This window comes from Lipotes vexillifer, unplaced genomic scaffold (genome assembly GCF_000442215.2).
Source record: "Lipotes vexillifer unplaced genomic scaffold, Lipotes_vexillifer_v1.1 scaffold340, whole genome shotgun sequence".
Classification (NCBI taxonomy): domain Eukaryota; kingdom Metazoa; phylum Chordata; class Mammalia; order Artiodactyla; family Lipotidae; genus Lipotes; species Lipotes vexillifer.
In genome coordinates, this window is record NW_006793646.1 from 356312 (window position 1) to 369766 (window position 13455).

General features: G+C 41.8%; 1 protein-coding gene across 6 annotated transcripts in view; it reads right to left on the reverse strand.

The window, feature by feature from the left end:
* Positions 1 to 5626: 5626 nt before the first annotated feature.
* Positions 5627 to 13455, reverse strand: part of ATP5PF (ATP synthase peripheral stalk subunit F6) — an 8156-nt gene continuing 327 nt past the window's right edge. Inside the window, exons 1-4 of one of the 6 annotated variants that reach the window (XM_007466490.1) lie at positions 13179 to 13346; positions 9079 to 9249; positions 6326 to 6450; positions 5627 to 5829 (exon numbers count right to left, since the gene is read on the reverse strand). In XM_007466490.1, coding sequence (XP_007466552.1) covers positions 5792 to 5829; positions 6326 to 6450; positions 9079 to 9242 — 327 coding nt within the window. In that variant the 5' untranslated portion in view covers positions 9243 to 9249; positions 13179 to 13346 and the 3' untranslated portion in view covers positions 5627 to 5791. Of the gene's footprint in view, positions 5830 to 6325; positions 6451 to 9078; positions 9250 to 12533; positions 13366 to 13455 lie in introns of those variants that run through there. The other 5 variants (XM_007466489.1, XM_007466485.1, XM_007466486.1 and 2 more) reach the window with 5 other exon arrangements.

Genomic DNA, 13455 nt, shown 5'->3' on the forward strand with positions numbered 1-13455 from the left:
AAAAAAAAAAAAAAAAACGCGTACCGCAAAAAAAAAAATCTCAAATTCACCTCAACGATCGTATAAAGAGGGCAATGTCGTCATTTTACAGATGAGGAAACTGAGATGAACTGAGCCAGTGACTGCCAAGTTTACAAAGCTGACAAGTGAAGAGGCAGTGTCTATGTGACCCAGGTCTATCCGATGCAGGATGTTTTACACAAGATGTTTTTTCTCTGCCCCCAACAGTCCTTCCTTTTAAATTCTCAAATTCTTCTCTCCTAGGACAGCTTCCCTTCACCCTGCCTAGTCTCACAGCCTGTGATGCTTTCTGCCTTCCCTTTGCCCCTACCCCAGGTAAATGCCATGGTGGGTCATTTCATCCCCTTGCCACAGATACCCAAGTCTTTAATCTTATTTTTTTCAAGATTGACGCTAACCACGATTTAAATTTAACCACCATTTAAATTATATTCTCTACCACTACCACCCTCCCTATCTCCATTTTCAACCTCCCATTTATTCACAGACTCCATCATTCATTGGCACGATTGTCACTACTTTTTATCACCAGCTACTATCTCACACCTTTTGTCTTCTGCTACCTTCCTCCCTCAAGTACCCCGTCTCCTAGTAGCATTTTTTTAATATATATAATAACAAATGTTTTTGTTAGTTTTACTTTTTAGTTTCTTTTTTTTTAACATCTTTATTGGAGTATAATTGCTTTACAGTGGTGTTAGTTTCTGCTTATAACAAAGTGAATCAGTTATACATATACATATGTTCCCATATCACTTCCCTCTTGCGTCTCCCTCCCCACCACCCTCCCTATGCCACCCCTCGAGGTGGTCACAAACCACGGAGCTGATCTCCCTGTGCTATGAGGCTACTTCCCACTAGCTATCTATTTTACATTAGGTAATCCCACTACTGGGCATATACCCTGAGAAAACCATAATTCAAAGAGTCACGTACCACAATGTTCATTGCAGCTCTATTTACAATAGCCAGGACATGGAAGCAACCTAAGTGTCCATCAACAGATGAATGTATAAAGAAGATGTGACACATATATACAATGGAATATTACTCAGCCATAAAAAGAAACGAAATTGAGTTATTTGTAGTGAGGTGGATGGACCTAGAGTCTGTCATACAGAGTGAAGTAAGTCAGAAAGAGAAAAATACTGTATGCTAACACATATATATGGAATCTAAGGAAAAAAAAAAAAGTCATGAATAACCTAGGGGTAAGACGGGAATAAAGACACAAACCTACTAGAGAATGGACTTGAGGATATAGGGAGGAGGAAGGGTAAACTGGGACAAAGTGAGAGCATGGCATGGACATATATACACTTGGTAGCACTTTAAACCTCTCCCGTCCTGAAGGCTCCTTTGCCCTCTAGTCTCCCCCTCACATACCCCATCAGTCTAACAGTTACTGCCAGATTACTCTCTTGAACAGCGAACTCCCTTCTCCCTTTTCTCCCATCCCCTTGCTAAAAACCTTTCACTCTTTTCCTCTACATAGTCTCTCACCAAGGTCTAAACATTTCAGCCTGAAATTCAGGGCCTCCCCCCACGTACACACAGTGTCATATTGTCACACCTACCTGTTCAGCCACATGTTCAAACTGAACTAAGGTCATTGTATCTCAACGACCCTTTTTTTCTCCTCCTTTACCTGGAAAGCTGATTCTCCTAATCACAAGATATGTAGATTCTAGTTACTCTTCAGGACATCTTTCAAATTCCACCTTCTCTATGCAGCCTTCCCTCTTCTCCCTTCTGGAAGAAGTTTCCTCCTTCTCTGAATTTCCATAGCACTTGTTTTTCTTATGGCACTTGTTGGTTTTATATTTCTTAATACAGTTATGTATGTACATCTCTGGCATCACCACCAATCTATTAATAGACGCACTTTGAGAAAAGAGCCACGTTTTACATACATATTTATAAGCCCCAAAGTATTTAACTGTATCTAATGTGTAGTCAGTATCCAGTAAGTATAAATGAATTTTTTAAGATCAAAAGAGCACTTGTGAAAGGTCAATTTAAAGAGTATTTATTGATAAAATTTCTCCATAGATTTAGAATATTAATACTGTATTTTGCAGTGTTATTATAATCCAGTTCATTTGTTATGCAGTCACACAAATTAATGCTCCATGAATTAAGGCTGGACAGACATGACTTTTATTCTACTTCTATTAGTTATTAGGCATCTATTTCCACACAGTTCTTTAAAAGATCTTAAAATATTTTTCTACTTTAAAGTAAGACATACTAGAGTATGTCTTTATACTTTTTACTAAGAAAGTGTTCTCAAAACAAATGAATAGTGTGTCAACAAAGGACTTGTTTAACTTCTTTAAGACTGAGGGCAGATGGTTTTAAAGCTCCATTTTATGATCTGTTTTCAACGCTGAATGTGCTACACAAAAGTGCTTCTTAAAGACGGTGTAAAAATTGAGACTTTTTTACGACCTGTAGTTAGATTCCTAAAGTTGCCCCCTGCCATTTAACTTTTCATTCTCAAGCTTCCTTTCCTTCCAAATGTTTAACTACCATGAATTATACTGAAGTTTTTGTAGGTAAAGAAACTTAGTTTTCTAAATTTTAGGATAACATACAGCAAAAAGAATTAGAAAAAGTTTTATACGTAAAGACATATTCATGTAACAGAATGTCGACTGGGATTTTTCCTGTTGCCTGAAGGCTGACAAGTACCTCACTTTCTAAAGAAACCCATAACTAATTTGGGTATAAATACCTGCTTTGATGTTCATGAAGAGACAGTTGTGCTACCCTGAAATTATCACCCTGGTCCTCTCCCCTTTACCCCACCACACAAAATCCATAAACTGAAGTGTGTAGGGATGGATTGGGGGTGGGGAGCAATGGAGAGAGACAGAGAATGAATTGTCCAAGTCGTGTGAGTTTGTCAAAGTTGTGAGTTCTATTTCCCAACTCACCCCCAAGGCAAGTAAAGAGAATTTTAAAGAGAATCACCTGCAACAATTGAAGGCACATGCCAAGAAGCAAAGAGCTATTTGAGTAGAGTGAAAAGAGAGTTGGAAAAAGATATCAAAGTAGAGAGCAGGGGAAATGGTGAAGCACCTATCTTCCCATTGTGTCTCAGGGCAAGGATGTGTGTTTCCTGTGGTCAAGTAGGCATCTGAAAGTAGCTGGCCTTGAGCCTTCTTGCCAGTGTCTGAGAGCAAACATCTGAAATAAGAGTCTGTGAACTGGACCATTGAGGTGGGAGCTGAGGGGAGTTTGGAAGAGATGGGTCAGACCTCCCATTTAAGGTAATCTGCATAATGAGGAAACTTTCTAGCCCTCAGAGCCTTCCAAGAACTCATACATTAAGAATCTAACCAGAGTTAAGCATTTATAGGCCTGCCACACCAAGGGTAGCAACAATCAGAAACAAAATTCTACACTAAATGGATTTGAGTAAAAATCGCCTAGAACGGAAGCCCTCTTTGGTTATTGCTATTATTATTAAAGGGAGTACTAGACACGTAACAGGCAGGCACATGTCCATATCCAGTTCCTGTACCTTTCCTCAACTCAAATATGCCCTTATAAGAACACCAGTCTCCTTATAAGGACACCTGTCAGACTGGATTCAAGCCCACCCTAACAACCTCATTTTAACTTAATCCCCTTTAAGGGTCCCAATCCCCAAATACAATCACATTGGGAGGTTCTGAGAGTTAGGGCTTCAACATACGAGTTTTAGGGGAACACGATTCAGCCCACACCACCAGGCAAGGGAGAAAAATGCCATTTTAAACAGCTAAAAGCCTAGAAGGTTGAGGTCATTTGTAATAACATATAAGGTGGTCCCAAATGATAAGTGCAGGACCACTTTCTTGCAGGCTGAAGTAACAGATAAAGGCTGGAGTTTGCAAATTTGGGGCAGCCTTACCAGAAAGTTGAAGGGGCTATGAGGAAGATGGGGCAATGGTTAACATCCATGACTCAAAGCAGCACTACAGCATTCAGTTGGAAAAAACAAGAGCACTTCTCTGGTCAAAATTTAGCTAAATGCATAGCCCTAAGATGTAGGGCATGAGTAGGATGCTTAACACAGTATTCTTGCAGAAAGCCACAAATAGAGTCCTTCTGTTTACATAATGAAGAGATTGGGATGTTCAAGCAAACTCCAAGTAGTTGTGAGACTGACAAAAAAAATTTATGAAGATAATAGGTGTGAGATTATAAAAGGTAAAATTCAACTAAACTCTGAATTGGGGAGGGAAACATGAACGGAAAGGGTCAGCCCATCTCCACCTAGACTGGCAGGGTCCCTGTTGACCCCAGGCTGCTTGCTTGCCACAGGAGGGTGGAGTAGAGCCACTTCAGGGGAGGGGAGGATAGACAAAGGAATAATTGATCAATGAGGCTTCCTTGGTTACCTTTAATGGTGCCATAATGAAACATCAAATTCTGTTTCAATGTCTACAACTATTTAAAAGTAGTCCAACTGACCCATCATTGCTTAGCTTCATTTGAAGAAAACTGGGCAGTTTCTTCCCACTACTTTACCCTCCCCAATTCCATCTCTTCATATCTTACTAATCACACCTATACCATTAGGAAATATTTATGGATCTTTTGAAAAAGGTATTCGTCACCAGGTTGAGACTTCAGCTAGTATGGCATGCCATAGTAAAAATCTATTTCTCTTTTGAAGTGAGCTAACCTCATAAGAAAGGCTGTATTTTTGACTTCACATTTTTGAAGAAAATCTCTTAAAGCTTTACTAAAGACAGGTATTTACTGACATAAGTCAGAGATTGTCAGATAGAAAAGGCACAACTGCTTTTCCTGTTTTAAAAAAGAATAATTAAAAATAAAACCATCTACTCTCTGAAATTTTGATGTGCTTGCTCTGCCACTTCTCTGGCACATCGTATCTGCTGGACCTTCCATCAGCTGGGCAAACACCACCATAGAGCTTAATATATATATTTTTTTGCGGTACGCAGGCCTCTCACTGTTGTGGCCTCTCCCGTTGCGGAGCACAGGCTCCGGACGCCCAGGCTCAGCGGCCAGGGCCCACGGGCCCAGCCGCTCGGCAGCATGTAGGATCTTCCCGAACTGGGGCACGAACCCGCGTCCCCTGCATCGGCAGGCGGACTCTCAACCACTGCACCACCAGGGAAGCCCTACAGCTTAATATTTTAAAGGAAATTCCTTTGTAGAACCCTCCCCTCCCCAGCTCCCAGCTCCCCCTGATCTATCCATATAGCCCCATAATAGACACTGTGATCATTACACTGCAAGGGAAGAGGAGGGACCTGAGTTACTGGGATAATAAAAGCATTTAACATATGAGGAGATGGAAGTTAAAACACAATGGATGTTCCTGGACATATTCACAATCACACTTGAGTTTCCTGAAAAAGCTATGAAAAAGGATTTATGAACCATTTCTTCATACTGTGGGAACGGGTATAACATTCTCCACAGCAAACATTCCTTAAGTCAGGGTGGCTCCCCTCCAGCAGTAAGTCTCCGCAACAAAAAGGACACCCCTGCACTCAGAAGAATCTGGCAAGTAGTACCCAATTAATCCAAGGTCTCCATCTGCTTTGATATAACCAAATGGGAGGATCTAAAAACACAGAATTCAATACACTCAAGTGTACACCCAACACCACCAAATAATTTATTTTGAAATCAGAATTAAAAGAACATATGACAGTTGTGAAATATATGTTTATTCTGTTACTTCTGATCAGTTATACAATTAATCTAGGACAAATTACCAGATAAATTTTACATTATTTCTTTAGGACTGTGGTTTCTCGACGACTTCAAACTTGGGATCTAAGAGGAAAAAAAGGTTCAACCTTAGCCATACTGCAACAAAGTTCATCTTCTACAAAGTTTTAATATTTAACTCATCAATCTGATTTTTTAAAGAAACATCTACATGGAAATATAACAACTGCTTAAGATTTATTCAGGACTTACAGTGAGCCAGGCTCTCTATGTCATTTAACTACAACTATCATTATGAGGAAAACAGCATAATTCTCCCCAAATGTCAGATGAGAAAGAGGGACCAATTAACTATCCAAAATCACACAGCTCATAAGTGATATTGTCAGGAGTTTGATTTTAGATCCCTGCGGTTTAACCTCTATGCTATGTGATCTCCTACTCCAATGGCATTTATCCCAAAGCTTCCCATGCACATGTCACTGTTCTAATAAATTCACATGTAATTGTCATTTAATCCTCTACACAACCCAGTAAGTATAAATATTCTCCACTTAAAATGATCTCCCACAACAATGAATCTGTGATTAAAAAGACTTACCTTCAAATGTGAAGTTAGGGAACGTATTCATGTCCGCTTTACCATACATTTGCTTAAGCTTAACAAGCTCCCTGTCTAGTTCTTGCTGATACTCTGGGCCAACATCAACAGGTCCTCCAGATGTCCTGTTGTGTAAACGACCAAGTTGAAAACAGATTTTAAGCATTAGTTTACAAAAACAAAATTAAGTTTCATAGATCTTCTAAATGTAGTGAAAAGCAGACTTTTCTGAAAGATAACAAGCAGTTCCACTTGAATTTCAGCTCAAATTATTTTAACTATTACGAGGTTTCACATAAATGAAGCAACTTCAAACAAACCTCTAACATTCAAGGTCTGTCAGTATCAAGGATACTTATTAAAAGTCAACCTCTCAGGGTCTAAGCAGCAATAAGGTATAATGGCCAAGTCTGCGGGGTCTGGGGTGAACGACTGCTTCCGTTTCAGCATCAGCTCTACAATTTAGTAACTGTGCGAACTAGAGCAAACCGTGTGAACTAACCTCTACATCTACAACTCGAAGTCTTACCTGATGGTGGCGTTGAGAGAAAGAGAGATTGTGTATATGTACCACTCAGCATAGTGCCTGGCACAAGTGAGCACTCAGTTATCTACTATCACTATGATTTAAATCAACCACCACTGGACGGCATTCAAAACCTTTAAGTCTCTATAATAGGGGCCTAACAAAGAAGCAAATTACTTCCTACCCCCAGAGGTTTTGCCATTTAGAAGAAAAAAATAACATGTTTATAAACAATTATGCTGTAAGGGAGTTAGGTAATAACCTATAAAGACACAGTTTAACAAAAAGCTATTTGAATTGAGGGATCACTTTTGCTAAGCTGAACAGGGAAATTTCATTTTAAAAAGGTGGCATTTGTGACAAACCATGCATTTGGGTCAGATTTTAATTTGAGACATTCTAAGACTGAAAAAGCAAGGATGAGGAGGTGGTAAAGCACTGGCTGTACGTGGGGAACACTACACAGCCTAGATGGAAAAGCCAGCGGGACCCAGATCACAGGAGGCCGAGAATGTTAAGCCTGGGAGTTTGTATTTTGTTTGCTAAGCAATAAAATGACAAAATTAGAGCTGTGCTTTGGAAAGATAAATATAGCATCATGGACCAGCAGTGTTTGCACAAATTCTGTTTGTCATAATGTTACTGCCCACTTATCAATGAATATAATAAAAAAAATTATAAGTGAAAATTCTATCGAGGCTAATATTTTCACCCATGCCTATCATAAAAGCATAGGATCTTATTTATGCTACAGAATTTCCACAAAAAAATACTGAGCCAGCTCTAATTTAAGAACTTGTTAATGATGTTTCTTGCTATGGACCCAATTTTCTTCTACATCAGCATGTGCAATAGAACCTTCTGTGATAAGAGAAATGCTCTATGTATGTGCTATCTAATATGGTAACCAGTAGCCATATCTGGTATTGAGCAATAGAAATGTGACTAAGGCAACTGAGGAACTGAATTTTTATTTACACTTCATTAGAATTTGAATAGTCACATGTGATTAATAGCTACAGAGATATACAGTTCAGTTCTAGACAGAGCCTTCAACCAGATACTTTGATGACTGTTGTCCAGCTCTGGGATCCACAAGCTTTTAGAAACATTCACTCTTCCAAGCCGCCTTCCAAAATGCACCAGCTAGAAAGGAGCATTTCTTCCTATGAGTTTCTTAGCATCTAACCTATTTAAACTTATATTGTATTTACTTGCTTAGAAACTTTCTACCCCATCAGACTTAAAAAATATTGTGTAGGGCTTCCCTAGTGGCGCAGTGGTCGAGAGTCCGCCTGCCAATGCAAGGGACACGGGTTCATGCCCCGGTCTGGGAAGATCCCACATGCCGCGGAGCGGCTAGGCCCGTGAGCCATGACCGCTGAGCCTGCGCGTCCGGAGCCTGTGCACCGCAACGGGAGATGCCACAACAGTGAGAGGCCCGCGAACCGCAAAAAGAAAAAGAATATTGTGTAAATGCAAAGTGGCTTCTTTCTTTGTAGCCCACCACTGTTAACAGTCCAGCGCTTTGCACATGGTAGACAACCAAATAAAACAAAACTCTGAATTGATCTGTATCACTTTTCTGAAGATTTGGGTGTTGAACTTGATGCTGACTAAGGTCATCATTCATCTCCAAAACTGTGTGGTTCTATTATTATGTTGCTCCTGGACTTGCTTTATGCCATAAAGCAGGAGTCTTTTGATATTCCCAGAAATATATAAATATGGAAATAGCATTAAAGAAAAAATGTTGTGTCTATACATTTCCCCCAAATCATGATGTCACAGAAAGGGCACTGAATTGAGAGAATATTTTGATTATGTTTTCCCCACAATTAGTTTTATGACCTTAGGCTAATCAATGTCTAAGGGGCTTAGTTTTCTCAAATATGGTTCCTAAATGATTTCTAAGAGCCCAAGTACTTGTATGAATTGATTCTAGTTTATAATAAATGACATTATAGTAGGGATATATCTAAAATGGCACTAGATTTAATGGGATTCTCCCTTGGAACCCATATAAGGAAGATAAAATTTGGGACTTAAAAAAAAAAAATCAAGATTCTCATCTTCTTTGGAGCAGGTAATGAACCTTTATGACAGAGATCAGCTCAGTGAAGGTCTTAGACACTTTCAAACGCCAAGTAATTTTTTATTACCATCTCAAAACTTACATACTTTGAATATTCACACGTACACCATAGTTGATTATCTACCCACTTACTGTCGCTTAGTTCTATATTCTCTAATCTTGTCCACGAAGAGTTTCTGGACAGGATCAAGTTCCTTATTAAATGCCACTGCTGTAAAACCGACGTTCCTCCTCAAAGAGACCGAGACTGCAGACTGAATGACAGAGGTCAACCTGAAGAGCCTCTGAAGAATCATGGTGATTCTGTTACTGGAAACAAGCACCAGAATGTGAAGATACTTTAAAATAGATATAATTGTAAAACACCTGTTAATATGTTATAGTGGGCATCTAATTCTACTAATTGCTACAGAACTTAAATCATACCAGAATTCAGAAAACACTAAGAACAGTCACCTGACCATAGCTCCCTTCCCCTCTCTACCCCACACTGCAAGTTTTTTGCTTCTTAACCAAAAGGCCCTGGAACCTAGCAGCAGTTAGGAACCACTCAGGCCTGCGTGTGGCTCCATTAGGGTCAGACGCAGAAAGAAAGCTCAGAATCTGGGATATGATGTTTTCTTCTCCGTGAATTTATTAGTCTTGGCTGCCCACCCTCAGCAGAAAAAGAATAATACTGATCCCCAAATTAACGTACCAGGTTTCCCTGACTCCCTCAAAAGGCAAAAAGGGAGCTGTGCAAGGAGACTGGAGACAGTTGCCTGAGCCTCAGTTTCTACTTCCCGGGCTCACAGGGAAAGAAACTGCTCTGCTTGTTACAACTGCAGGATTCTAGACATTCAAGGACACTGTAAAAACCAAATCTAAGTCCAAAAGAACCAGCAAGGAAGACAGCAACTAGTCTAAGGGAGCCCACCAACAAGAGAGGAAAAATCAAGCAGTACAATCTAATCAGTGAAATAAAATTTGTGAAGGAGAGGAAAGTCTGAACTTTTAAAATAAGGACTTAAAGACTTCTAAGTCCCAGACTTCCTGAAGCTAAAATACATGGTCATCTAACTAAAAAATTACAGTGTATAAATTAGAGGATGATCTCAGTTGAGACCTCATTTAGTGCCCTGAAAAGATCAAATGCAAAAAAAAAAAAAAGTATGCAAACAGAAATTCCAAAAGAAAAGAAATAAATAAGGAGACCATAAATAATTAGAAAAAACTGCCCAAGATGAAGAAAGGCTGATTAAACTGAAAGGGCTTACCAAACTCTTCTGGAATGATGATAAAGATTCACACCTCAATACAGCCTGGTAAAATTTCTGAACCTTAAAGTGAAAACCCAACATGCTAACATGATTCCCATGCCCCCCCCAAATTACCTAATAACAACAATAACAATAAGCATCATCTCACTGACACTGGACTACTATTAAATTATAATACTAGCTCAAAGTGTGGTCTGGGGACCAGTGGTAGTATTGCCTTACTGGTCTATAGTAATACCAAAATTGGCAATAAGCATTTAGAAACTTTTACAGCAAATTGACAGAGTAATTCATATCTGTTGAATTTAATAATACAAAAAAGAGTTCATATTTTGTGTGTCTTCATTGTTTTGTCTTTCATCTACTAATTTTTCCAGTAATTCATTTTTACTGTATTCTTCAAAAATATCCACAAGGGTTGAGGGGGAAATGGCCCTTTACTAATGAGAGTTGGAAAGCACTAAGCTAGAGGACAGTGGAGTAGCACAGCAGTTCTCAAATACAGGTGGCGGTATCCCCCAGGAGATATCTGGCAATGTTTGAAGACATTTTTGGTTGTCTTGATAGTGGAGAGTGTTACTGGCCTCTAGTGGATAAAAACCAGGATGCTGCCAAACATCCTATAACAACAACAACAATAATAACAATAGCCTGCCCACAACAATGAAATATCTGGTAGAAAATGTCAATAGTGCTAAGGTTGAGAAGCCCTGAAATTGCACATAAAAACCACCAAAAGAAATCCTACAATCAACCAAATATCCTTCACCTGCCAGCATGAAAGAAAACTATTTGAAGAAATTAAAGATTTCATCATACATCACTCTTATACCTCATCAGAGGAAAAAAAGGGGTGGGGGAGACTCCAAACAAACAACAAATGACCTTAAGGTGCCACTTAATAGCATTCTCATTTTACACAGAAACTGAGGCTTAGGTAAGTACCTGATCCCAGGTTACACAGTAGAATTTGACAAGACACAAACATATTTTTCAAATTGTGCAATTCAGTGTATATTTTCCCTTTTGGCAACATAAAGACACACAACACTCTGCAATGTGGTCACCTAACACTTGTTCAGCCCTAGGTATTTTGCAAAGTACTTCTAGACATATCCTCTCCTTGTACCCTTATGGCAATACTGTGAAGAAACAGAGGAAGGTGTTCTTATCCCTCCTTTACAGATAAGAAAATGTTTAAGAAAAGTGCTTAAATTATTCATATTCCCACAGTTAATTTGCTCTAAGTCTAACATTGCAAAGATCACATTACTCCTACTGCAACATGGGTAAAACCCATTTTCATTTTTTCTATTTCTATCATCTAAGTACGAATGATTCCCAAATCACACTTCTAATTTTGGTCTTTTTCTGAACTCCAAACCTATACATTCGACAGCTCTCATCCTTTCCTAAGTCCTACCGGGCCCTCAAATTCAACTTATCTAAAAAATGAACACATAATCTCACTATCAAAACTTGCTCCTTTTCCTTTATTCCGTTTCGTTTTTTTCCCCACTGATTAAACATCTAGTGAGAAAGATACATGTTATTACACAAATAAGTATAAAATACCAACTATGATTAAGTTCTCTATTCGAGTACTATGAGGGGCCACGCCAGCCTATGATAGGGATTTGACACACTCAGAAAGACTGGGGAAGGCAACAGCAAGAAAAGGGTACAGCGTAAGAGGCGGCCTTGTGCTGAGAGGGAGCACGGTTCTCCCGTTTACAATGATGACTGACCAGCCTTTCGCTGCGAATTCGGCGCATATTCATTGCTGAAGTCAATCCACAACTCGCCTGACTTAACCGGCTCTTTTTCCCTCCTGGAATCCGTGATGTAAAACAAAGCTGCTTAACCAAGTTTTAGCACCACCAACGTTTTTAGGTGAGTTGCAAACTTTTAAGATTACTATTATCCTTTCCCCTCTTACGTTCTACTTTTAAAAGCTGTAGTTCAGAACAATCGCCCGCGCGCCAGGGCTGAGCAGGCCTGGCTGCAGACAGGCCCCGCGGGCATGACCTTGGCTGCCCCAGCCGGGCGGCGGGTCCACGAAGCGCCGGCCCCCCAGCCTCCCACGCCACCCTGAGCGTCAGGCTGGCCCTGAGAGCGGTATTATCAGGGCTACCTACTGAGTCTACCGCAAACTTCAAGGCCTACAGGCGCCGAGGTCAGCAATGACTCCGGACCAGACCGTGAAGGTGTCCAGGATACAGGCTGCTCTTTCAGAAGGGCAGAGGCGATAGGCATCCCAGACCTCGTGAAGAAACCCAGAATGCTCGTCCCTAGAGGCCAAGTGAGTCCAGTTACCCTCACAGTCACCTTGCACTCGGTGCCGAGCTGCCAGAGCCACCGCCGCCGCCGCCACCGTTTTACTTCCGGCCTTGGCTCCGCCCGCCCCCCCCCCCCCACACCCGCCATCGCAGTGCATTATGGGCCGCCGTTTCAGTCGGTCGACACTCACCGGACAGGAAGCGTCTCGGAGACAGTCGGCGACCGGACGGCTCTAGGTGAGACAGAAGCCAAACAGGAGAAGGAAGTGGAGGGTAAGTGCTTCCGGGTCCCCTGGCGACGCCTCCGCCATCTTTCCTTCTCCCAAGTTGACCTGCTCTCTTTTTCCCTCTCGGAAACCTTGTTATGTACGCATGCGCACTTGGACTGGCCTTTCCCCTAGTTCAATCCCCACCGCCCCGAGTCAGCGTCCTCTTCCTTGGGGTGGTTGAGGTGTACGACTGTGCAGGCAAAGTGACAGAGTGTAAAACAAAGCGGATTGGGGCGTTGGGCTCCCTTGTGCCTCGTGAGCCTCCGTTGCCTCGGGCGTTCGTTTCGCGCAACCTGCTGGGAGTTGTAGTCCCGGACCCGGGGGTGCCTGGGAGGCGGGAGGGGGGGTTGGAGTTTCTCTGCGCCGTTTTCGCGGGAAGGGCCCAGGGGCCTCTCACTTCGAGTCGCTGGAGCTGCGGGTCTTACCGGGAGAGACGCCGCACGTGGAGCCCGCGCCGCTGCGGTTTTCAGCCGGCTCTGGACTGCGGGCGGGGGCGACGGGGCCGAATCCAGAGCGGGTGAGTGCGGCCGCTGGGGAGGAGGGGAGCGCGGGTCCGCGCGGGCCGGCTTCGTTCCGGGGCCTTCTCCCCCACAGCGGCCCCCCCGCGGCCGCCTCTGTGTTTTGTTTCCGCTGGTCCCCGGCGCTGTGACTCCCATTTCCGTTCGTGGAGACTTGAGGGAGCCGGGTGGGGAGGGGCGGGGG